Below are 27,238 nucleotides of genomic sequence, written 5' to 3' on the forward strand. Positions count from 1 at the left end.
AAGCACTGAAACAGTTTCTGGAACAGAATAAACACTATATGAAGGTGCTGGTCGTTACTGAGTAAGGCTAGGGAAAGACTACCCGGTAAACAGTCAGGTGTCCGTCTGTGACCCAGTCCTTTCCAGCATTTTTATCAATAACTTGGATAAGGGAGTCGAAGTCATTTTGATTTACAATTAGGACATTTTATGATGAAAGAAATAATAAATATGGTATGTGCCAGAGTCAAGATTCAAAATAACCATAAGAGGGGGGAACAATATGTATTTAAATAGGGATATATTTTAAATTCTTGCATTTAAATCCAAAACACCAGTCTCACAAGTTTAGAAATGGGAGGAGGGAACCTGTTTTAAGAACAGCATGTATAGGGGCACCTGGGTGGCTCAGTAGGTTGAGCGTCCAACTTCAGGTCAGGTCATGATCTCACCATTCGTGAGTTCAAGCCCTATGTTGAGCTCTGTGCTGACAGGTCAGAGCCTGAAGCCTGCTTCAGATTCTGTGTCTCCCTCTCTCTCTGCCCCTCCCCTGCTCTCTCTCTCTCAAAAATAAACATTAAAAAATTTAAATTAAAGAATAGCATGTATAAAACAGATGTGGGAGGAGTAAGTTTGATTAATTATAAGATCTGCATGAATCAATAGTGTGTTGTGGCTGCCAAAACAAATAATGCTATGTCAGGTCCCATTAACTGACTTTAGTGTCTAGATTTAACAATCTTGGTGAAAATGTTTTGGCCTTCCCTGTACAGGCCAGCTTCAAACACAATAAGAAGAGCACCACAAACAATGACAACAGTGAAGGCAGTGTGGACCAGAGGACACCTACGGTCTGAGGGTCAGGGTCTCGGTTCAGATCCTTAGCCTGCTCCTTCCTGGCCATGTAACCTTAATGACTGTTTCTTCTGCTGTAAAACTTGGATAATATGCTCTACGTCCGACTAAGACCATAGTCAGCAACTCTCATTTCCCTTCTCCCCCACTCCCTGACAACCTCTAATCTATTTTCTGTTGCTCTGAAGGTGCCTATGCTAGATATTTCCTAAATGAGTAGTTGACAACTAAAATTGTTGAGGGGCTCCTGGGTGGCTCAGTTGGTAAAGCGTCTGACTCTCGATTTAGGCTCAGGTCATGATCTCACGGTTCGTGAGTTCAAGCCCCACATTGAACGCTGACAGTGGAACCTGCTTGGGATTCTGTCTCCCAGCCCTCCGCCCCTACTCTCTCTCTCACGCAAAATAAATAAAAATAAAAATGCTTGGATTTAGAATGGGCTTCTTCAGGGAGAGGTGATGTCCATGGTCACCATGTTCAAGTAGAGAATGGAAAATCCTCTCACAAAATGTTGTGGCCCCGATTCACTTTGGGTTGGAGTGAACGACTAGACCGTCTCCCAGGTACCTGTGCTAGAGGCTAGTTCTGGCCCCATCTTATCTTAGACAAAATTGAGGCACGAGCTTGCCAGTAAGTAGCCCAAGGTCACACACGCGGTCACAAAGAGAGCTATGGTTAGAACTGAAGTCTCCTGATGCACGGCCCTGGCCTGCATTCCACCCTCCGACGGCAATGCGCTCTGTGCCCTACTTGTCCTACGGTTCTGTAGTTTTCCTCCCAGATTCCCCCAGAGCTTTGATGGCTGCATCTATAATCTTAAATGAAGAGTGATTTAATAACATCAAATTCTTAGCTGTATTGCCACATGATAAAAGCTGTTAGAAGATTAATCTGCAAGTGTAAAAACACTTTGAATAACCATCAGGAAATAGACCCTTGGGTTTATAAGTAATGGGCAGCTGTTGGGATGTCAGACTTTGAAAAAACATGGCGATGAATTCCACGTATATTCCGTGACATACTTGGAGACGCCACAGCAATCACTGCTTTTTTTTTTTTTTTTTAAGTACAAATTTTGAGACTAGAGAGAGTTTTCAGTTCTGATGTAATCTCCCTTAATATGTAACCAGACACAAATGTATATGGAAAAGATTCAATTTGGGTAAGATTCCAGATTCACTGTTTCGTTCTTAAAGACTCAAGATAATATCATTGGATTCAATGTCTAAAGAGAAAGCCAATATGTTCTTTTAAAATTTTACTACAGAACCAGTCTCTTCGTTAATGATACATTATAAGAAATATTTTTCAGAGTAAATAGAAACCAAAAGTAAAAACCTCTAATAAAAATTGCATTTTTACCAAATATCAAGGCTAGTATTTTGTAATTCATTCAAAACTCAATAAAATTTCCCTATGGAATTTGTTCAAAATATCAGTTCCTATCTTTATATACACATTTTCCCCATCTGTATCCAAAGAGGTCTGCCAGCAAAGACGAGGCTTTTTCTTTAGTAATTTGTCCTATAAAAAACCAAAGGAGAATGTAGAAGCCAATGAAACAATTAAATTCATCATATAAATATATTGAAAGAAATCTGGTTTTAGGGCCTCATAACTCAAAAACAAATGCAAAGACATTGTGAAACTCATTTACAATTGGCCGATCATTTTTGTACCATAGTGGATATAAATGTACACAGAGGCATGTACACAAGCACGTAAGTGGTGTCTGTCCCACATAACAAGAAACCCAGAGGACAGCAGGCAGGGAAGGGGCGGCCGCTCCATGAGGGTGCTGGAGGGCTGGCTCATTCTATCCTTCTGCTCTGCTCTCCTCAATACATGGGCGCCCTTCCTCATGCTCATCACCTCAAAGCTGCCCAGTGGTTTCTGCACTCCTGGCATCAAGCCACGTCTCTCCACTTTTCTGCCAGAACAAAGGGAGTGGAAACAGGAGGCAGTGGTACTTACATCAGGAAAGCAGATGCTTTCCCAGAACCCAGCTGATGTTGCCTCCAATAGTCACCCAGGACAGAAACCTAAGAGTCATCCAATTCCATCCTCGGCTGAACCCGCAGCCCTAGGATGCATCATGTGCACCTGTAAGATGGTGGATTCCACTTCCTTAAGGTCTAGTGTCCTTTCCCTCCCTTCCTTCCTCCATTAATTCCACCTTTGCCCAGGCTCTTTTCATCCCTTGTCTAAGCTGGTGCAAAACTATCCTCCACACAGCTACCAGATTGGTCTTTCTAAAACACAAATGTAATTGTCACTCTTCTGCCACACATCAAGTCTAAAACCCTTAGCATGACGTAAGAGCACAGTATTATATGATTCAACCTCTTCAGGTTCATCTACACTTTTCCCCTCGATGTACTTTCCAAGCATATGAAGCTCCTTACGTTCCTTCCAGTTGCCCATGATACTACAAATCTTAATGCTTTTGAACATGTCATCATTTTCCCTGAAATCACTTTCCCTGGCCTTCATCTATCTGGAAAAGTTTGACTCATTCTTTAAAACTCAACCCAAACTTTTCATAAGATAGATATAGACCTATAGGTATAGATATAGATAGATATCTTGCTCTCATTATAGAACTTACTACACTGCACTCTAATGGTTTATTTACATAAGTGTCTTTCCTACCAGTCAATGAGTTCCTTGAACACACAGACAAAGTCTTATTATCTTATCTTTGACCACCTCTGCCTGGCACGTAGCAGGTGATTAATAAATGCCTGTGGAATAAATGAAAGAGTAAATGACTGAAGTGGTGGTAATTTTATGGATGAAATCTAGGACACTGAAAAGGGGGAAACCATGATAGAAGAGTGGTGAGCTATTTTGTAGCAAGAAGATCTTTGCAACCTTTGTAACCTGACAGCATTTGACTTGAGCTGCACTGAGTATCCCTTGCTCTCTGCTTCTGCCTTCCCTTCCTGCTCCCCATGGTAATATGCCTGGCACTCACATATGTGCAGCCTGAAATCCCTAACACCCTATGTGGCAACCCTTGATAGTGGGTAATGGAAGTGGATGGATCAATGCCACACCCCCACCCCACGTTCGGGCAATTTCTCTCTTCTGTGTCACATCCTAGATGTCTTCTAGTAGGATTAAGGACATTGTTTCTTTCTAGGGGAGAGAAAGTAAATATTCACGTAAGTGAATTTTCCAAATAATAAAGTTTAACCTTTTAAGTTGAATAAAAACTAACAAAAATGCTAAAATGTTATTGGTAAAAATCTTTCCAAAAATGCATTACACATTTCCTTACCTTTTAAGGAGAGTACATTGAACCAAATTTAACCTTTTTTGATGACTCAGTGTCATCATTATGAAACTCAATTATTGTTGAGGTAGGAACACTGTCTCCTCCCCCATTAAATGGCTCCAGACTGTTAACCACTTAGTTCTTTGCTAATTTTCTTTCTCTTTCACCATTTGGATTTTATCTAGCACCTTAAACTGTTGTCATTTTACAAGCCCTCTGAACCACAGAATCACAAAACCATAAAATTCAAGAGCTTAAGGGAATCTTAGAGATCATTTAATCTATCAGTCTATCACATTTATAGACAAGAACACTAAGCCCTAAGTAAGCGAGCAGTCTTATTCTAATTGGCTGCTTTTGATCTTCTATTTTAATGGCTTTCAAACTGTGTTCTAAGGAGCACTCTCTTCAATTTCAGGTCAGGCCATAATGTCCATCTTCCTTTAAAATGCTAAGAGTAAACTTAATTTAAAAATATATACTATAGGACAAACATACTTTGAATGATCTTAAAAATTAGAATATATCTGTCCCGTATCAGAAGTACAAGATATTTATTTTATTTAATGATAGCATCTCTTCTTTTGAGTTATTGTGTGTGTGTGTGTGTGTGTGTGTGTGTGTGTTCTATTTTGCTTTACTCAATAATAAAATCCTTATTGCTCATTCATTCCAAACCTCACAGTTGAATGCAGTGAATAACCAGGCTACTCACTGGATAGTTGCTTCTACCCTAGTAGTTAGAAATTTGCAGGGCAAGGAAAAAGAAACACATATATTTACTAAGTACTCACTGTTGTGCAGATATGACCTTGACCTCCCAAAATCCTTAAGATGGATAACGTTACCCTCACGTTACAGATGAGGAAACCAAGATCAAAAAGTTGTACAATTTACCCAAGGTCACACAGTTAATAACTGGTAAGAGGAGAAATGTAAACCCAGATGCCTGATGCCACCTCATTGCTGTCCTTAAGGGATTAGGAGTCTATAGAGGGAGAAAGGTACATATTCAACTAATAATAGCAATAGTGTGATAAAGGCCACCATAATGGTATGGAAGCACAGAAGAGGAAGTAATTAATCAGACTCAAAAAGGTAAGAGATGGTTACACAATGACATTTGAGGACAATCTTATTTATAGCAGTAAAAATAACAATAGCAAATGCTTTTATAGGAAATAACTGTAATTTAAGGCCATGGCCTCTCATTAATAACCTCACAGTAACTTTATTATTTCCTCCTTCTATAAAGGAAATTGAGGCACAGATAGGTTAAAGTAACATAGCCAGGACCACACACACTAGAAAGTGGCTAGTTCCAGGGTTCCTTCCATATAGCTGTGCTCTACTAATTCCTAGAAGTGGAAAAAATGGTGAAGGTGTCCCCAGGTGAGGGAAGAGGGAAGGGACTGAGGCATAGGCATCAGTGTGCATGGGAAACAAAAAGTTCTCTGAGGTAAATGGAGCACTGAATAGAAGTGGAAACATTTAAATCAGATCACGTCACCGCTCCCCTCCAAACCCATCACTGGCTGCTCCCTGCATTTAAGAGAAACCTATACTTTGTCTACTTTCTCTCCAGTGTCAACACTCACCACACTCCCTCTCACTCACAGCCTCCCTGCCAGGAAGGTTTTTTCGGTTCCTAAAACTCACCGACCTCTTTCTTGCCTCACAACCTTTACGAACAGCGGTGACTCGTTCTGAAATATTGTTCCTCGCATTTTTACCTAGCTAACTCTTGAACATCCGCTGGTCTCCACTTAGTGATAGTTTACTCCCACAGGCCTTGGAAGCTCCCCACCTTGTGACAATATCTCATAGTAGCACCTTCACTTTTCCTTCAGAGCATCTACCCTACTTGGTCATTATCTGTCTGACGGTGTGGCCACAGACTCCAAGCTCCATGCAGACATGGCTCCTGGCTGGCTTCTCTTCCCCTTGCTGTTCTGGCTTTGTTTCCCCATGACTGCCACACAATTAAATAGCAGAAGGTGAAGCTGGAATGGGAAGGGTGCAGTCTTTAGCCTATGGACACTAAGAAGGCAGAAAAATGTGATTGAGAATTATGACAAGATCAAATAGAGGTTTAAATAAAGCGAAACAAAACCTCGTGAAGTGTGAGTGAGGATGTGAGAAACACCAGGAGATGTAAGGGTAGTTGAGGATCACTTCAGTAATCTAGATGAGAAACAGCGAGGGCCCGAACCAAGAGAGTGAATTCAAGACTTTGCAGGTGGTGTGGGCTGGACTTGTTTGACGAGTGTGTGTGTGTGTGTGTGCGCGTGCATCTACTCTGTACACTCTCTGAATACTATCCACCTAGGAGGATAAAATAAAATACTAAAAAGTAAACTGGCAAGAAAAAGAAACCACTCTGCTCCCCATAAAATAAGAAGTTTGAAAAATAAAGACTGATCACTCCTCCTAGCCCTCTGATCCCAAGGAAAATTGAGGAATGAGTAACTGTTTTCCAAGAACATGCTCTCTTCAAGGGGAAGCCAGTCAAGCAAAGGTGAAGTAGGAGAACTCTATGGCAAGCCTGGGACTGCAGAGAAGTTTCCAGCCAATGGACTGAGGATTTCAAGGCTTACTCAGTAAGAGGATGTGAGTTGAGTTTCCCTGAGAATGGATAAGCCAGAGAAAGGCTTGGGGGGGGGGGGGAGGGGCAAGTATATGCAGGTAAATGTGACCTTACCTATGTAAAAATAGTGTAAAAAGAAAATCCACACGTTGGAAGGAGATCATGAGCCCCAAGACTGAGGGAAGCAATGAGCGGAAAGATTCGATGGGAAGATCGTGAATGGAAGCAGGCAGCACCAGCCACCCAGTGCCTCTGCGGATTCCTTCCTGGGGGCCGGAAGAGGGGTGAGCACCGCGCCTGGCCTCCCCTTACACGCAGGGCTGCTGGTCGCTTCTCTCGCCACCGCAGATTCTACTCCTGAGCATAACTCTCCTAAATAAGGCTTAAAACAGTGAAAGCCGAGATTCCAATCATCTTTGTCTGGGATTTTTAAAATGCCATACCATCCTTTCCTTGAAAATGGAAACTTCTTGGTAACTGTTCTCTCCAGTTTCCTGCATTTGAGAGGAATCTAAAGGTTACTTTAAATATAAAGTTCATCTTATGGAGAGCATCTGGGAGTCTCTACAGTAAGTCTATTTTTATTTCATGTTGAGCAGTAGTAAAAAGTGTACTGCGAGTAGACTGCACCAGGGAGCTGCCATTTTCACACCTCCAACCAGCGCCCGTTTCCTCTTGCATATGTCGTGGTACAAGAGCCAAACTCTAAACTTCTCATTTCCCAGAGTCGTTTAAAATCATGTCTCGGGTGCTTCTGGGTTGTGATAGACTGCCCCCACTTCTATCGACACCCCGACAGCTTGGGAATGGGACAGGGAGGCGAGGCTAGGGAATAGGTATCGATCCGGAGGAGGTATGAAGGGCTAACATTTCCTGTTGCTCAAGTTAACAGCATAGAATGTCGGACTGGGTCTCTCGGAGAGTTCTCAACGTTCTGGAGGATAGTACTTCCTGGTGGGGACTTGAAGACATTCAGAATTCATGCCCACAGGAGGCAACTGTGTTTGGAGGAGGCAGCCTTTAGAGATGCCTGAGAGGTGGGGACTGGCTCAGTCGGTTAAGCACCCAACTCTTGGTTTCGGTTCAGGTCATGAGCTCATGGTTCCCAAGTTCGAGCCCCACGTCGGGCTCCATGCTGATGGTGCGGAGCCTGCTTGGGATTCTCTCTCTCGCCCTCTCTCTCTCTACCCCTCCCCTGCTCTCTCTCTCTCAAAATAAATAAACTTAAAAAAATTTTAGAGATGCCTGAGAGGGGAGTGAGGGGAACTTTGTTAAGAAGACCACCAGCTGCTCAAGACAGCCCGTGGGAGGGGCGCCCCTGCCGGCTTCCAACTGCAAGTGCAGGCCTGCCAACATCTGAGACCAGTTCCTCCTCCAGGGCAGGAAGCTTAAAGGAGCACTTGATTGACTCAGCAGTGGGTTCAGAATCCAACCATCTTGACCGCTGCTGCATTCTCCGTTACGGGGCCCCAACGTCACAAAAAATACCACTACTCCCTTCATCTTTGTTGTTTCATACGGTCTCATTTTCTTCACGGTGTGTTCCACTTTTGCCGCATTACTATGTTCAGCAAGAGAGCTTCTCTCTTCCTCAGCAGTTTTAGTCTGTAGTGGTCTCATTTCTCTGAATCCATTCCTGCTTCCCTAGAATTACCTCCTCCCCAAAGCTCTTTTTCCAGACATGACAAACTTCTGGAAAGAGGACTCTGCACTTATTCTGCACTCTGCCTTCACATTTTCCCCTCAGGCTAATATAAAATGATTTCTAACCCGGTGCTCTAAGACGGCTTTGTTTTCACAAAGATGGCAAACAGACTTCTTGAAAAAAATTTTTAATGTTTATTTATTTTTGAGACAGAGAGAGATACAGAGTGTGAGCATGGGAGGGGTAGAGAAAGGGAGACACAGAATCTGAAGCAAGCTCTAGACTCTGAGCTGTCAGCAAAAAGCCTGACACAGGGCTCAAACCTGAGCCAAAGTTGGATGCTTAACTGACTGAGCCAGCTAGGTGCCCCCCAACAGGCTTCTGATTACCAAAACCAGTGACTTGGTAGTCCTTTTTTATTGGGAAATGTTTATTTATTTTTGAGAGAGGGAGAGAGAGAGGGAGAGAGAGAGACAGAGAGAGGGAGAGAGAGTGTGTGTGTGCACATGCAAAAGCAGGGGAGGGGCAGAGAGAGAGAGGGAGACAAGAATCTGAAGCAGGCTCCAAGCTGTCAGCACAGAGCCTGACATGGGGCCCGCACTCATGAACTGTGAGATCATGACCTGCGCCAAAGCCAACCGCTTAGCCGACTGAGCCACCCAGGTGCCCCACTCAGTAGTCCTTTTTGATTATCTCTTTCAAGACACTACACTCTTCGGACTGTCCTCTCACCATCTGGCCATTTCCTCCACCCTCCTTCTCCCTATAGCTTCAGCGTAGATGACCCCAAGACTGTCCACCTTCCTCTTCTCTATGTGTCCCTATTATGTGTGCATTCTCTCTCTCGCCCTCCACTAACAGCTTGTGTACCAGTGATTCCTGGCTGTCTAACACTGGCTCTGACCTGCTCCTGAACTAAAAGTCTGCACTTCTAACTTTTTCAAGCACCTTCTGGATATGTGAGTCCCTCAAATCCAGCATGAAGCAGGGCTGTCCTTTCTCACACCCAGGCAAACATGACACCTTCCTGTTCCTCAACACTTACATTAAGTTCTATTGGTTCCAACACTTACACATCTTCCTGATGTATCTCTCTGCGAGCTGTTTCCACGTCCACTGCCCTTATCTGGGCCCTCCGGCTCTATGAGGACCAGCAGAAAGGCAATGGAAGGAGCTTTGGATTCCAGGGTTTTTTTCACTTAATAGCTGTGTACATCCCACAAGTTATTTAGCTTCTTTGAGACTTAGTTCCCTCATATGCTAAATGGAGCTAGTACTTAGAACTATTATAAGAAATTGGGTGAGCTAAATGCAATGCTATTCACAATGGTTGGCACACAGTAGCCACTCAGTATTCTCCTTACTTGCCCCACCCCCTGCCTGTGTCTGGGCTAGAGCACCGTGCCTTTGGCTCTCCATCGTTCTCCTCCAATATACATTCAACACTCAAACAGGTTACTTTCTTTCCTTTTTTTTTTTTTTTTTTTAAACGGGTTACTTTCTAAATCAGGGATCTACTCAAGTCAGTCTCTGATTTAAAAAAAAGAAAAAGAAGAAAAAACGTGTCATAAATTGTCCTTGCCCATGTAACGGATGATCTCCTTAGTATGGCATTTACGACCCTTTAGAAATCTAACTTCAAGCTACCTTTCCACCTTACAGATTCACCACTCATTTTTTTTTAAGTCTTTATTTATTTATTTTGAGAGAGGGTGAGCAGGGCAGGAGCAGAGAGAGAGAGGAAGAGAGAGGATCCCAAGCACTCAGCACAGAGCCGGACACGGGACTTGAACCCGGTTCGTAAGAACCGCTCACCACTCCTTATTATATAACCTACACACCTTATGTATCTATGTCGTCAAGCCTTGTTTCTTTATTGTAGCCATCTCATCTTCAAGGTCTTCTCCTCTTTCATTTCTAGCTGATAAAGTCATATTTCTATTTGCATAAGCACCTCTTTCTCACCAATAAATTCCTCCTTATTAATCTGGCACGTTGCATTCATTTATTCATTAATTCACCAGACTTTTATTAACTGAGAGTGAGGCATTGCTCTCAGTCCTGGGGATATAAAGCCAAAGAGGATGCACCACGCCATTAACCAGTATACAGTCTCGTGGGAGAGATGGGTATACAGACGATTCCAGGAGGGAGGCATAATGAAAAGATAATGTAGTGGCTTTCAATCGAGTGGTATATTAGAATCCCTGAAGTCAATTTTTTTTTAATGCTAATGCCTAGGTTCAACCACCAGAGATCCTAATTTAACTGGTTTGTAGTGCTTTTTTTTAAGCTCCTCTGACATAGTTATGTGAAGTGAGGGTTGCAAACGTCAGGGATAGAGCTGTGTAAACAGAACATAGAAGACACACAGCTGGCACTTTTGGCTGTTCTACAACATCTTGTTCCTTCCTCTTCATTCCTGTCTGCTCAGGTGTGCATCCTTTCTCCGTCCAGCTAAGGAGATACTGCCCTGTCCCCAACTCAGTGGTACATTCTGATTGTTCTTTCTTGTGACTGGTTTATGTGTAGGCAAAAGGACTCATTATAAACCTGGATACCTAAGGGGAAGCTGAGAAAAGGTTTCTTAATTCCAAGAAAAACATGCCCAAAGAGAGTTTTCTTTTGGCCTTTGGACACTGCTATGCGTGCATATCATAAACATGAGTGGATCTGAGGCAGAACTGAGATCCAGAAAGGACCAGGGTTCTTGATGCCACTGTTAGGTGACTTCATCAAACAACCCTAACGTTGATCTACCCGTACGTTTCTTAATGCACCCAATAATAAATTTCCCAATTGTTTCTGATACTTTGAGTCAGTTTTCCATTTGCATGCAATAGATGGCTTCCTAAGTAATACAACTAAACCAAACTTGGTTTGGAAAACAGCCCAGAAAGGGGGTCTTCATCAAGGCAGTCAAGAAGCAGGAGAAGCAAATAAAGAGGCATGGATATAAACATATAAGATATTCTTGGAACTGCACATAGTGCAGAGTGGCATAAAGATGAGGCTGGAAAGATGGTAGTCTGGGGCAAGAACTTGAGAAGCCTATGCTATGGTGGATTAAATATGGCCACAAAATCTTTGCAGCTTCTCTCAGGAAGTAGAATCGCTTTTCACACCCCATGAATCTGGGTGGCCTCATACTTGCTTTGACCAATCGAATGTGTCAGAAGTGATGTTATGTAAGTTCCAGAGTCAAGGCCTGGCTCTCTTCAAATGCTGCCCTGAAGCTACCATATTGTAAGGAAGGCGATCTAACCTACTGAAGGAGGAGAAGTGGGTGGAGGAGAACTGAGGCGCCTCAGCCACACGGGTACCAAGTGCTGGGCATGCGAGGCCATCTTGGCCCACACAGCTATGCCAGCCATCATCTGACTGCACGCGAACTCCCAGCCAAGCCAAAGAATTGTAAGGAACAATAAATCATTGTTGGAGTAAGCCACTAGATTTTGGGTGGTTTGTTGTGCAAACCATAGGTACCTGATGCATAGGCCATGCCAAGATGTTTGGACTCTACTTTGAAAACCATGAGGAGTAACCAGATTAAATTCATGTTTTAGAAAGATCGCCTTGGCAGCAGCATGAAGAATGGGCTTGGAGTGGGGGCAGGTGGGAGGTGGAAAGACTGGTTAGAAGCGTTTTGTATTAATAGAGCTGAAGTAAGACAGTGGCAGAGGGAAGGCAGAGAAGGGTCATTATGGAGGTAGAATCAGCATGACGGCAAATACGAGTAATAGTGTGTAAAGGAGAAATACAAATTAGGAATTACTCACTGTTCTCAGGACTAAGTAAACAAGTGGGTGGTAGTGGCCTTCACTAAGAGAGACTCCGAGAGGAAAAGAAAGCTTAATGTAACCGTGGAACATCTAAATGGACAGTACGGCAAGGAGGTGTAAAAGTTCAATGTTTAATGAATAAATTAGTATGATCAATCCGGGTGGGTACCATAGTGTTCTAGTCCAACAATCCGCGGTTATATGGCATGACTTGCGTTCTCTCGAAGTCAAGTAAGTTTTCAGGGCGTGAACTCATTTTCATGGTACTTCGACAGAATAGAAAGGAAAAGGAAAGGGAAGATTTGACCCAACCCCAAGTGCTCACAAACCCACATGTGGGTCAGTTTATGTGCATGAATCTGTAATTCTCAGGAAACACCACTAGTATCCAATGCTCCAATCTGAAAGTATGTTCTCTGTGTATCCGAGAGGGTAGCGCCATGATACAAGTTCTCTCCTCTTGTCCTGAAGATTCTTCACTTCCCTGCCCACCTGTGGAGTAAGAAGTGGCTTCCCTAACTCCACGCTAGAAAGAGTTGAGACTATCTCCAGGTCAGATATTTTGTCAAGTGAGCACAATCTACGATTTAATTTGTAATAAACTACACAGGCTACAAACCATTTTAATATGCACATGTCAATACTGGCTTACCTTTGAAATTGATTAAAATAGCAAGTAAATGGCTGGGAACCAATCTCATCTTTCCAGTACTGTTGCCAATTCATGACACTTTCCAAGTTCTTCTGATTTTCTCTCTTACAGGGAGGAATATAGGAGCACTAACAAAACAGAACACAGAAAATAAAACTGTTACTCTACAAAATATTGGAATGTAGTCCTTTTCTTAATAGAGAGATGGTATTATGCACATAGTAAATCTAATTCTGATCTACCTAATTTTTATTTTATTTTTTTAAAAATTTTTTAATGTTTTATTTATTTCTAGGAGAGAGAGAGAGAGAGAGAGAGAGAGAGTGAGCAGGGGAGGGTCAGAGAGAGAGGGAGTCACAGACTGAAACAGGCTCCAGGCTCTGAGTTGGCAGTCCGCACAGAGCCTGACGTGGGGCTCGAACCCACGAACCGCGAGACCGTGACCCAAGTGAAAGTCGGACGCTTAACCCACTAAGCCACCCAGGTGCCCCTACCTAATTTTTAATACAACCGAAGTGAAATTGCTAAACTATGTTTCAAATTTTCAATTTGGAATAATTACAGAAAATATTCTAATACAAAAAAATAATTTCCAGTCATTACAGTATGAGGATAGATTATAAACAATTAGATACAACGTAATAGCAAATTAAAAGCATAATATACTCTCTTTTTTTCTGTGGGCCTGCCAAGAAAAAAAAAATGTTAATTTTTATCCAGAGTTTCTATCTATGGACCTTGATATTGTCCTCTTCCACTTTAAATTCCCAAATCAAGCACATAGCTCTCCTCAGATACTGCTCTCAACTGCTGAAACTCAAGTTTCCTTTCCTTACATTCTCTTGGACAATAAAATCAGCAGAAAAGTTCCTCACAAGTACATAATCAATGTATTTTGCTAACCAATGCCTTTTCCTAGCTCTGCCTCTAACAAAGTAGTTCTCTCTGAAGGGACCCAATTACTCTAAGCAATACAGAATCAGCAAATTTGGAAAATTATTCTTAACTCTACGTGTTAAAATTAACCATTGGTATTCTAACTCATTTTCTCTGATTCAGTGTTTTTGTTTTTTTAAGATTTTTTTTTAAGCAATCTCCACACCCGGCATGGGGCTCAAACTCACAATCCAGAAATCAAGAGTTGGACTCTACGAACTGAGCCAGCTAGATGCCCCTCCAATTCAGATTTTTATAATGATGATGATCACAGTGCCTATTTACCCTTACTGAGTGTTTACAATATGCCTGATCCTGTAATAAATGCTGAACGGGCTTTAACCATGTGCTTCTGACAACAACCCTAAAATGATCTCTGTTTTACAGATGAGGAAACTGATTTCTGTCTGCTCTTCAACTGGATACTAGTGATTTTTTATCACATTCAGCTCCCAGATGTTCTGTCAAAGTTTCAGATATTGCGAAGCAAAAAAACAAAACCAAATGAAACCAATGACTTTATAGCATAATTTGATTCTTGTTATTTTAGAGCATATAACTTGTCAACACCTTCCCACTATTTTCTGGTTAAGATACAAACATTTCGGTATGATGTACAACCCTCTTCTGGATTTGGCCTCCCAGCCTGTGGGACGCAGCCATTTAGAAGCCCATAGTCCCCAGATCTGCCACGTGCTGTCACATCTACAGGCTGAAATATGCTCTTCTCTCTTCTTTTAATGCCCTTTTGTTCTTTCAAGATGCAGCCCTGGGGCATCTGTTCCGGGGAAGCTTCTCTTCCTTACTTGACAGTTAAGTCCCCTTCATTTGTCCTGCCGCAGGCATCATACCCCAGGCAGCCAGAGCTGTAATCACAGGATCACACTGGTTTGTTTTATATCAGCGTCCTCAATTTGCTGGCAAGTTGGAACAGGGCTCTTCTTTTTCCTCTTGCATCTTCACACTTAGGGCCATGCCTGGTAATAGTGCAGTCTCAAAAATGTTGGTAGAGTTAATAATAACACACTTATTTTTTTAATTTCTTGTATTAATTTTTATTTATTTTTGAAGAAGAGAGAGAGTGTGAGCAGGGTGGGCAGAGACAGAGGGAAATACAGAATCCAATGCAGGTTCCAGGCTCTGAGCCATCAGCACAGAGCCCAGTGCAGGGTTGGAACTCACAGACTGCAAGAGCATGACCTGAGTCAAATTAGGACGTTCAACCAACTGAGCCACCCAGGCGCCCCAATAATAACACACTTATATAAGGTTTTTATTCAAGATGATGAAGCCATTTTCACAGTAGTTAATTGTTTTAAATTAATACAGAAATATTTTTAAATTTTAGTGAATTTGGTTACTTTCTGTTGTATGTAACAAATTCACAACATGTTATGCAAATCTTATTTTAATGATTGGATCACTGGATATTTACCTTCTGCACATATAGTTATAATGATCTACTAATAACAGTGTAACACATAAGCTAAAGATTTCTGTGACATCCTGAATTCTGAGTTCTTTCAAAGCAGCTGTTAGGCTTAGAAGCCATAGAGGCCAGTAGATAGGGCTCCAGTCCTACTATCCTTTGGGTGTTTGGACTGGAGTAAATTACTTCTGTTTTCTGGACTTCATTTCTTCTCATCTGTAAAATCTCCAAAATAATTTCTAGATCTACATTTCTATGATTCTTTTCTTGGAGGTGCACCAAGATAGGACCCAGCAGAAGACAGGACTACAAACACTGTTGTGGTCTATTTCCCAGAAGAGATCCTGAGCTCTGGGGAAGTGGCTGGGAAGCCTGACTGAGCCAACCTCTCCAGCCAGCAAAATGGACAAGTGTGGCAGGTCCTCTCTTGGAGACCCTGTACTTTGCATTAGCCTAGTATTCATACGTGGCCTCTGATTTTTTTAAAAAGTATTTCCTATAATGTGCTGGACAGTTCCTTTCCTTCTATTAAAGCTTTTTTCTATACCATGGTCAATGAGCATATAAAGTGAGAGTGGGTAGCACCTGATTGTGCTCTTCGAAGGAAAGAGTGTGAAACAAAACTCCATTGGAGCATTTTTTGCAATGGCTGTCTTTGACACACGGGGTTTACTAAACATTTAAGGGAATAACAACTAGCACCCCAATGTGATGAAGCCAGACTTTAAAATTTTGCAAGTTAACTCAATTTGAAGTCTTTGCTATTTAGTTTTTTTCTGGGGGTGAGGGTAGTGGAGGCGGGATGGTTTAAAAGAAATATCTCCACCTAATGACAACTCTATGATTTGACCAGAAGTCACATCCACATGTTTTTGGAAAGGTCAGACAAAAACTTTCAATGAGGGAGTCGAGGATGCATTAGGTACGTTGTGGTTTCATGTGGGTAAAAAGAAATATTCCTTGCCTTTAGGATACTTTTCTGTTTAAGTTTACTTATTTTTGAGAGAGAGAGAGCGAGAGAGAGCAGGGGAGGGGCAGAGAGCTCTAAGCAGGCTCCATGCTGTCAGTGAGGAGCCCTCAACCCCACAAATTGTGAGATCATGACCTGAGCTGAAATCAAGAGTCAGATGTTTAACAAACTGAGCTTCCAGGTGCCCCACCTTTAGGATACTTTGAGGTAATGTGGATGGATTTTTAGAAGCAAAGTGGTTTTTGTTTGTTTTTTTATATTGGGAAAAATGCCTGTGATCAAAATTTAAGTATTTTTTTCATGGGCCACATTCATTCCAACAGTATCATAGATTAAATGAGCTTACGGGTGCCTAAGCATTTGGTTCTCGGTTTCAGCTTAGGTTATAATCTCATGGTTCATGAGTTCCAGTCCCATGCTGGTCTTTGAACTGACAGCACAGAGCCTGCTTGGGATTCTCTCCTTCTCTCTCTGCCCTTCCCCTGCTCATGCTGTCTCTCAAAACAAACAGACATTTAAAAAAAAAAAAAACTATTAAAAATGAGTTATAATATTCTAGTAACTTCTAAAGCTCACATCACCTTAAAAGGAAAATTTTTCCTCTTCTAAGAGAGATAGTGTGAGCAGGGTAGTGGGGCAGAGAGAGAGAGTGAGAATCTTAAGCACGCCCCACACTCAACAAGGAGCCTGACTCAGAACTCTTGATTTTGGCTCAGGTTATGATCTCGCAGTTGATGGGATGGAGCTCTGCATCAGGCTACTCGCTGACATCAAAGAGCCGGCTTAGGATTCTCTCTCTCCCTCTCTTTCTTCCCCTCCCCTCCCCCCCTCTGTGTGTGTGTGTGTGTGTCTGTCTCCCTCTCAAAATAAATAAACATTTAAAAAAAGAGACCCAAACCTTAAGTTCTTAAAACTCATTATTGTTCATTTTCTTATAGTTTGATTGTTTGTCTTAAAATTTCTGCAAAGCCTAACTCAGGTTCTCCCTAGATTCCTTCTCAATTCAGGAAGATCAGTGTAGATTAAGAATTTTAAAGGGCGCAGGGAGAATGGGTGGCTCAGTCGGTTGAGCGTCCAGCTTCTGCTCAGGTCATGATCTCGCGGTTCGTGGGTTTGAGCCCCACATCGGGCTCTGTGCTGACAGCCAGCTCAGAGCCTGGAGCCTGCTTCGGATTCTGTGTCTCCCTCTCTTTCTGACCCTCCCCTGCTCATGCTCCTCTCTCTCTCTCTCTCTCTCTCTCAGGAATAAATAAAACATTAAAATTTTTTGAGAAAAGGAATTTTAAGGGGCGCCTGGGTGGCTCAGTCGGTTGGGCATCCGACTTCAGTTCAGGTCACCATCTCATGGTTCATGGGTTCGAGCCCCCTATCAGGCTCTGTGATAACAGCTCAGAGCCTGTTTCAGATTCTGTGTCTCCCTCTCTCTCTGCCCCTCCCCCACTCAAGCTCTGTCTCTCTCTCTGTCTCAAAAATAAATAAACATTTAAAAAAAGAATTTTAAAATAAGTAATAACTATCAATTCAAAACAGTGTTCTAGGGGGAAAAAATGGAAATTCAGTCAGAGACTCCTTTCCTCTCTGGACTGTTCAAAACTGCTGGGTTTCCAGGCACTATAATAGCTCCACCATGAATAGCTCACCACTGGGGGAGGGGCACCCGTGATAATGTAGACTATGTCATCAGCAACATCACTATCATTGATTATATGTGAAGCATCTCATCGTCGCAAATCTACTTTAATCCAAGTGAGCAAATATGATAATCACCTATGTTTTATAGTTGAAGAAAATGAGGGGCAGGGGTTTAAGAAAACTTTCCCTCAGTCACAATGGCAAATGGAAAAGTCGGGATTCAGTTTGTAGAGTGTCCTTAACCACTGCCCCACACTGCCCCATGTCTCTATCTCTAGGGCTTCCCAGTTTTCTCCCTTTGGAGCTCCCTGCTTGGGGGGGGGGGGGGTCGGGGGAGATGCCCTGACATTTGCATCCTTCTCTCACAGAACCAGTGTAATGATTCTTTGGGAATGGAATCAGTGTAGCCCTCTCCAAGACTGATGGGCGGAGGCAGGCTGCAGCAAGGCTTTGTTTTCCCGGTACATTCTCAGAGAAGTGCATTGTAAGTCTTTGCTTGCTCACTCCTCTCTCCGTTTGGCTCCAGGGGTGGTTTTTGGTGCCATGGATATAATTTCACTTAGGTGAATTTACAGACACGGTGTCTTTGGTCATAGAGGACACTGAGCGTTCCCTGGGAGAAGCTTCTTCATACAGTTCTGACCGTTTTTGTTTCTCATTTGCAAAGGCAGCATTTCCCAATTTCTAATATCATTATCACCTAAATAACCTTCACTGTTGTCTGTGTCATTTGCTGCCTAAACTTGCATGAAATAATTGTCTTTACAAAGTAAAGACAAAAAGAGGAATGTGATAAAATATATTTGTTTGATGCCTACCTGGTAGAAAATTTTTTCTTGACTTTTGCAACGCACCAAGTTGACAGAATTGAGTGGGCTAAGATTTCAGTGAGTTTATTAAAGGAAGACACCATCATCATTTGATGTGGAATATTTGATTATGTACTTATTATGACTTATTTTTCCATTATCTTATTTTAGGGTTTATCAAGGTTTATAATAGCATTCTTTTCAGCCTATCACAATGGATTTATATTTTAATAGTATCCTCTTGAGTGTGTTCTTTTGTGTCTTCAGGATTGCATTTCAATCATGTGGGCAGAGTAGGCAGAATTCACTTTCTTCCTTCACTGAATCATTAAAAAAACCATTGCACAATACACGTGGTCCATTTAAACATCGGGGAGTGAGTCTATGTTAGGCATTATCTAAGAAACAGAAATGGAGAAATTGTTTTTTCCCTCCAGTTTCTTGACTGACTTCACTTGGTTAGGGAGGGTGGTATTGAAAGACATAATACTAAAATAATTTCTGAAGTAAACTTGGTTAAAAAGTGAATTCTTGGGGCTCCTGGCTGGCTCAGTCAATAGAGCATGTAACTTTTTTTTTGAGAGACAGAGAGGGCAAAAGTGAGTGAGGGGCAGAGAGAGAAATGGGGCTAAAGCAGGGCTCAAGCGCACTTGATCTGGGCTTAGGGTGCACCCGAAGTGGGACTCGAGTTCACAAACCTCGAGATCATGAACTCAGACAAAGTCAGATGCTTAACCAACTGAGCCACCCAGGTGCACCTACATAATGCACCTTTTCTGATCTTGGGGTCTTGAGTTTGAGCCTCATGTTGGATGGAGAGATTCCTTTAAAACTTTTTTTTTAATTAAAGAAAAAAAAGAAAATGAGTTCTTGAAACATACTGAAACATAGATCTAATTATATTTTATCCTATAATTCCCCATTTTCTGAAATCCTGTAAGATATATGTCCGCTATGATTTGTAACTTTAATGGCAGTTTTGGACAATATAAGTGTATAATGGAATAAAAAATGAAACTGAGCCATTTATAAACTCCATAATGTTTCATACACCTCGACTTCATTAATTGTACATACACACACACACACATACACACACACACACACACACACACACACACACACTATGAATGTAGGTTAGTTTAACAAACACATACAAAGTTATATGTCAGCTAAAAAAAATTAAATTCTAGGGCAGGGTGCCCCAGAATCTGTATCCATATCTGAAAGCTAAATGAAAATAGTCTTGTGGAAGAACTTGAAGTTCAAACAAATGGCTTGGAAAACAAAAAGCAAGGCTGACTAAGAACAGCAGAAGCTACAATTAGCTCTTCAGAGAACAGGCCGGGCAGTTACAGCATGGTGCCCAGCCTAGAATGTGTTTGTCACACTCTGTTCCAAAGACCGCCTGGATTGTTCATCAAAAAAAATCCACCCTCCCTAGAGTCTGATTCAGTAAGACCAGGAATCTGTATTATTAACAGCTCTCCTTAACCCCTGGAACGACAAATTTTTAGAACTGATAATTTATACAATGTCCCATTCTTGACCGCTGAGCACAGGACAGTCTGCAAAGATAAGATATCACTCACCCCTTATTTGTCTCTTCCCTTCCTTCCGAGGAGCATGCATTGTAGTAGTAGCAGTAGCTTATTCACAAAGTGCTTTGTGATTACCAAAGAGGAAGTGAATGGGCACCTGGTTGGCTCAGTCGGTTAAGTGCTCACTCTTGATTTTGGCTCAGGTCATGATCTCATGGTTCAGTCTGTGGTTCCTGCCCCAGCCCTGCGTTGGGCTCTGTACTGATAGCTCAGAGTCTGAAGCCTGCTTCGGATTCTGTGTTTCCCTCTCTCTCTGCCACTCCCCTGCTTGCGCTCTGTCTGTCTCTCTCTCAAAAATAAATAAAATAAATAAAATTAAATTAAAAAGTTAAATTAAATTAAATTAAGGGGAAGTGAAGATTTTGGATTGGGGGTATATGATAGAGATGGTTTGGATTTGTGTCTTAAAGGTTGAACAGGAGTTTGCTTCTCAGAGGATGGGTTGGGAAGGTGACATTCCAAGAAGAGAAATGGAATGTGCAATGACTTTGTGTATAAATGTTCCAGAAAGACTGAGTCATCTAATGTTCTTGGAGGATAGAGGGCATGGAGGATGGCGTTGAAAAATGCCCAATTATCTGAACTACTACTCACTGAAGAATTGCTCCTCTCTCCTTAAATGCTTCAATGAAAACTCGCTCGCCACCTCCTTCAGAGTATTCCCTCCCACCCACCAATTTATTGTCATGTGATGATACTATCAGCATTCTGGAATTTACCAATACTCATTTAACGTTTGGATTCGAGCAGACTGTTAAAGTTGGTGGTACTATTAAAACTGAGAAAAGTTTCAGATAACATTCCATTTTCAAGAGAAAATAGTTCATTCCGCTTTAGAGTTAGAAAATAAAAATACAGTGTCTACTAAAATAGAAGTCAAATTTAAATAGAAAAAGTCAAACCAAAACACGAAGTTTTAACCTGGAAAAAGCTCAATAGTTATTATTTACAACAGGCATGACAGCACATGTAAAAATTTGTTCAATGGCATATGACCATAACTTAAAATCTTTGAGATGATCAATCTTCATGACCACACAGAACATGGAAATGAAATACAACTATCTTAAATGTTCATGCATGCATTCAGATATGCTCATTGATGGCATTACTTGTGTATTGTACTGTATACTGTATTTTGTATATTGTGTTTAATGAAATATTACAACCATCATTTGTTTGAAAGAGACCAATAAGCCCTGTCCAGGCTAAGTCTACTTTAACCAGGATTGATCATGTTGATAAGAACTTGATGTTTCTGGTGCGCCTGTGTGGCAGAGTCGGCTGAGCATCTGACTCTTGATTCTGGCTCACATCATGACCTCACAGTTCCTGCGTCTGAGCCCCACATCCAGCGCTGCACTGATAGTACGGAGCCTGCTTGGGAGCATGTCTCTCCTTCTCTGTGCCCCCTTCCCCACTTGTGTGTGTGCACATGCTCTCTCTCTTTCTCAAAATAAATAAATGTAATTAAAAATTTAAAAATTTAAATTTAATTAAAAACTAAAAAAAACCTTGATGTTTCCTACTTGTGGCAGAATGTGTTTTCCAAAGATGGCTGCACCAATATCTATCCCATTTCATAAGCCTTTGCAATGTGACATTGACACTTTTCTCAATGTACAGCTTTATCTTTCCTTCTCTAGAACATGGATGACTCTGTGATTCTGTGTGACTTCCAAGGCTAAATCAGGAAAAGTGACATAGCTTCTACCTGTAACTCTCTCTTGGGAATGTCTGCCCTTGGAATCCAGACACTATCACTATCAATCTGTGAGGAAGCCAAAACTGCCCTGTGCAGAGAGATCACACCATAAGGCTGGTGTGGAGAGGAATGGAGAGACTCCACCCAGTAGCCAACATCAACTACCTGATATATATATTTATATATATATATATATATGAGTAAATGAGCCTTCAGATGATTCCAATCTGCAGGCTTTGAGTATCCCACTGGGACCTCAGACATCATGAAGCAGAGATAAGGTGTCCCCTTTGTGCCCTGTCTAAATCTCTGACTCACAGAATTCGCGAGCATACTAAAAATTATTTAATCCACAGGAATCTTTGACAGTGGCTGACAGATCATAGGACCCTTAGGACTAAAAAAGGTGAACACCCTTCAAGGTTCTCCTTGATCTACATACCTGAAAAACCCTGAGATTTGGTGAAATGTAGTCCAGTGAGTCACTGTGACATAAGACAGGTCTCCTCATCCAGTCCCCAGGCCAAAAGCTCTTTGAATGAAGGGAAGGTTGGTCATCCTGGGAAAGACCCCCTAGTAGCACCTGAAGTAGCGCCCTACCGAAAGTCGTCTTTTTTTTTTTATTATTATTTTTTTTTAAATGTTTTTATTTATTTCTAGGAGAGAGAGAGAGACAGCGTGAGCAGGGGAGGGTCAGAGAGAGAGGGAGCCACAGACTGAAACAGGCTCCAGGCTCTGAGCTGGCAGTCAGCACAGAGCCCGACGCGGGGCTCGAACCCACGAACCGCGAGATCATGACCCAAGCGAAAGTCGGACGCTTAACCGACTAAGCCACCCAGGCGCCCCGAAAGTCTTCTAACCCTTCCCCAGAGGACATGCAGACATTTACCAGAGTAGTAATGCAGTGGGGAAAGGGCAGACACTTCTTTTATCTTTTAAGATTTTAATGCCAGTGTAGTTAAAATACAGTGTTATATTAGTTTCAGGTGTACAATATAGTGATTGAACAATTCTATATATTACTCATGCTCATCATGATAAGTGTGCTCTTAATTTCCTTCACCTGGTGCACCAGTCTCCCACTCACCTCCCTCTGGTAACCACCATTTGTCATCTCTAGTTAAGAGTTTGGTTTGGGGCTTGTCTAGAAAGGGCGGACATTTAGAGTGTTATAGGACTGGCTCTGTGCTAACCTTAAGGCCTGAGGACCCTAAGTCTGACTGTGCTCACGATGGGGGCTCATAGCATCAGAAGAAAAGGGAATTTTGGCCCAAGCTGGTATCACAATGGGCCCAGCTGGTCCATAAACTTTCCTATGGTTATTCTTACAGATCCTAAAGGTATAGATATAATACACATACTTAACACTAGTACTAAATTCCTCCCTGACCCGCTTCCTCATAGACAGAACTCTGAAACTACCTGCTCTTTCTCCAAATAGTACACTGATAAGCTAAGACTCACCCTAGGAAGTCACAGAGATCACAGGAGTGAGGATTCTTATCATGTCCCCATTTAATTTTCCTATTTGGCTCCTGGAGAAGACAGACGAGTCTTGGAGAATGATTGTATTGCTAAATGAATCAGTGGTGGCCCCAATTTGAGCTGCCATTTCAGATATAATCTATTTACCGCAGCAAACAAACTTACCACTGTAACCTATTCTATGGTGATTGATCTGGCAAATGCCATTTTCTCCATTCTTGTGGACAAAGAGCAACAGAGACAGCTACTTTTACCTGGCCGAGATGGTGTAGACTTTCCAGGCTTATTCAGGACTGTTCTACTCGGCACTACCTCAACTCTCTTTGGTTCTTACGCTCTGCTCTGCAGTAGAACATGATAGTACAGTGTACATTGATGATATCAGGCTGATTACTGGACCCAGGAGCAGGGAGAACAAGGTGCCCTAGATTCTTTGGTAGAGAACAGGTGTGCCAGTGACTGGAAAATTCAGCGATGCTTCCCGGAGGCTAGAGGTCTCGGGGATTTCTGGACATCCCTTCCAAAGTGAAAGACAAACTGCTGCATCTTTCACTCCTTAAAAATAAGGAAGAGTCACAATGTTTGGTGGACTTCCTCAATTCACCTCTTTGGCCCAGTGCCTCTAACAGTCTATGAGGTCTGTGTCAGACCGAGGGATACATGGAGCCCGTAGAGAGCCCTGATAACATAAAGCAAACCCATGCTTTCTTTGACCAATATTCTCCATCTAAGAGACCACTGACTTGCTAATGAGTGCCACTAGGGTCTGAATGTCTGAACATGGAACATCAAGTTACCACGCTATCCACTGTACCCTGGGCTTTCTGACCCACTGAAACCTAAGGGTGGGGTTTTCAGGGCTAAAGCAGGTTGTGCTGGGAAACAAGTTTCATAAGCAAATGGCTGACACTCTTCAATGCACCTTCTCTTTTTTATACTATCATCTTTCCCAACCTGCCCTCATAAACAGTTGCTTACTAGGCCTGTTTTTCTATTACTGGGATATATGTACCCCCAGAAGGACCCGGTAGCATGCTAGTGGGTATTTAAAGCCTTTGACAGGTTTGGGTAGATGAAGAAATCTGGCCTCAGGGAGCATAACTTCAAGCAGAACTTCTGATTGTTTCTCTTATAAGAAATGATGTCAAAGGTACAGACCTACACTGATTTATGGACACTGCCAAAGAAATCATAAATTGCATTTTGATTAAAGGGAATAGACTGTGTTTAAATCATCAGGAACAGAACTCTGATCAAAACATGAAATCAAAAGTTGTATTTCCCATGCATCCTTTCTCAGGAAGCTACTTCAGGATGTACCCCACCAAAACAAAAGTATAAACCATAGAAGAGGACTGCACTGGGTCAAGGAAACAGGGTACTCAACATGGGAGAAAAACAGCAGGCCTAAGGTGTAACCAGTTCAATGTGGGGCAGTAGTAGGCTGAAGGAATCCAGAATGGGTACGCCAGGAAATTCCTTTAAAAAGAAAAAAGCTCAACCAAATGGTTACCTATTATGAATAACCATATGAAAAACAGTGTACAAAGTGGCTTTACAATTCTTTGGGAAAATTAAGAGAAAGGGGCATAGCAGATTAAGAAATTATGAAAAGGCGATGATTATCAGCTCAAGGAAAATAAAGTTATAGAAATGAATAATAATTTATATAGTTAAAATAAGCTAATGCTCAATATTAATGCAGTCAATAATTATGATAGAACTATCTTTAAAGAATGAAGGGCAGAAAAATCGGGTGGGATGGGATGGTGTAAGAAAGCTAAATCCTCATATTCCATCATAGGTGGTTAATAGTATCTATCTAAAATATACACACCAGAGCTCACTATTTGGAAACATGGAGATAAATATTAGAGAAAAAAATGAAAAATATTTAGTTGTGTCTGGACTGAAAAAGGGATCAAGACAAAGGAATCTCAATAAAGATATACCCCCTACCAATCGTTATAGCAGTATTTGATTTTTAAAAATTTTTTAAAATGTTCTTTATTTCTGAGAAAGAGAAACCTCTGGTACTTCCATCAATGCGATTACCACTGTTCTCTCACTTAGGATTTTATGTAAATATCGTTAAGCGAAGCTGTCTCATAATTTTCATCTGTACGTGTACATTATCATGGGTGGGCTTTTTTAAAGTTTATTCATTTATTTTGAGAAAGAGAGAAAGCGCAAGCAGGGAGGGGCAGAGAGAGAGGGAGAGACAGAATCCCAAGCAGGTTCTGCACTGTCAGCAAAGAGCCTGATTTGAGGTTCGAACTCAGGAACCATGAGAGCATGACCTGAGCCAAAGTCAGTCGTTCAACCGACTGACTCACCCAGGCACTCCCATTGGTGTTTGTTTCAATGTAATCCTAAAATTACTTAAAAACTTCAGAAGTTTTCCTTGTTTCTGTGTGCTTTGGCAGAGTTTAAAATGGGATGAACATTATCTGTTATCATACAATTGACCTGGAAACATTTATAACTGGAGTTTCTTTGTAAGATGTGTGAGATTACACTAATTACAACTACGTTGTAAATCTTCATTGATCTGCCTGTTCATGCTTGCCTTGTGTGTTAGTCAGGGTTCTCTAGAAAAACAGAACCAACGGAACATATGTTGACATATAACAAGAGATTTACTATGAGGAACTGGCTCATGCGATAAGGGAAACTGAGAAGTTCCACAATCCACTGCTCACAAGATGGAGACCCAGGAAAGCGGGTGGTGTAATGCAGTGTAAGTCCAAAGGCCCAGGTGACAGCAATGCCAAAGACATGTTCCAGCTCCAGCAGACAGCAAATTTGCCTGTGTGGTGAGGATGAATCTTCCTTATGGACACTACTGATTCAAATGCTAATCTCTCCCAGAAACACCCTCACAGATGCACCTAGAAATGGTATTTTACCAGCACTCCAGGCATTCATGAGCCCGGTCAAGCTGGCACATAAAATTAACCATCAAACCTAGTGTTCTACTGAAGAGATGGTCATTTATTGCTAAGAGCTCTTCACATGTTGTTTTGAATCATTTCTCTGTCACAGTGCAAATAATCTCCCAAAGTTGTCATTTTTCTTTAAATTGTAATGGCTTTTTGGGCTTCGTGCTGAGCAAGGAACCTGCTTAAGATTCTCTCTCCCTCTTTCTCTGCCCCTCTCCCCCACCAGTACTCTCTAAATAAATAAATACATACATACATAAATACATAAATATTTAAAAAAATAAACTGTAATGTTAGTTTAATTAAAGGTTTTCTTTATTATGTCATTAAACAAATCAGTGCATTCCTGCAAAAATGTATGACTTCTGCCCTTGGTGTCATGTTTAGAAAGGTCTGTACACCCCCCAAAATTATGTAAATATTTACCTATATTTATTATAATTGCCTATTACCTATATTTATAATAATATATATTTCTTACATATTATTTCATACACCAAAATTTTATTTTACTAAAATTTATATTTTATTTTTATTAAACATTTTTCTAAATAATTTTGAGTATTTTCCAAGTAAGTCTTATTTGGAAAATTAATATTTTTAAGTATATATTTTTCTAAATAATAGGGACATTTTAACATCATTTACTGAATAAGATGTCCCTTTATGAGTTACTTGAAATGCCAAAATTTGCAAAACAAATCTCCTTTTAACATTTTTTCTGGTAACAGCTTTATTGAACTATAATTCACATACCAATTAATTCAACCATTTAAAATGTATAACTGAAAAAAATTTAAAAGAATAAAATGTATAATTCAATGGTTTTCAGTAGACACAGAAGTGTGCAATCACTGACACAAAAGTTCTAGAATGTTTTCATTACCCCAAGAAGACACCTGTACACATCTGAACACATTTTTATGTGCTTATTGGCCATCTGTATACC

General features: G+C 41.3%; 1 protein-coding gene across 1 annotated transcript in view; it reads right to left on the reverse strand.

Moving 5' to 3' along the window:
• Positions 1-27,238, reverse strand: part of KCNMB4 (potassium calcium-activated channel subfamily M regulatory beta subunit 4) — a 59,506-nt gene that overhangs the window by 20,876 nt on the left and 11,392 nt on the right. Inside the window, exon 2 of the mRNA XM_039245616.1 lies at positions 12,781-12,908. Coding sequence (XP_039101547.1) covers positions 12,781-12,908 — 128 coding nt within the window. The remainder of the gene's footprint in view (positions 1-12,780; positions 12,909-27,238) is intronic.

Source organism: Hyaena hyaena, unplaced genomic scaffold (genome assembly GCF_003009895.1).
Source record: "Hyaena hyaena isolate Hyena2069 unplaced genomic scaffold, ASM300989v1 scaffold_262, whole genome shotgun sequence".
Classification (NCBI taxonomy): domain Eukaryota; kingdom Metazoa; phylum Chordata; class Mammalia; order Carnivora; family Hyaenidae; genus Hyaena; species Hyaena hyaena.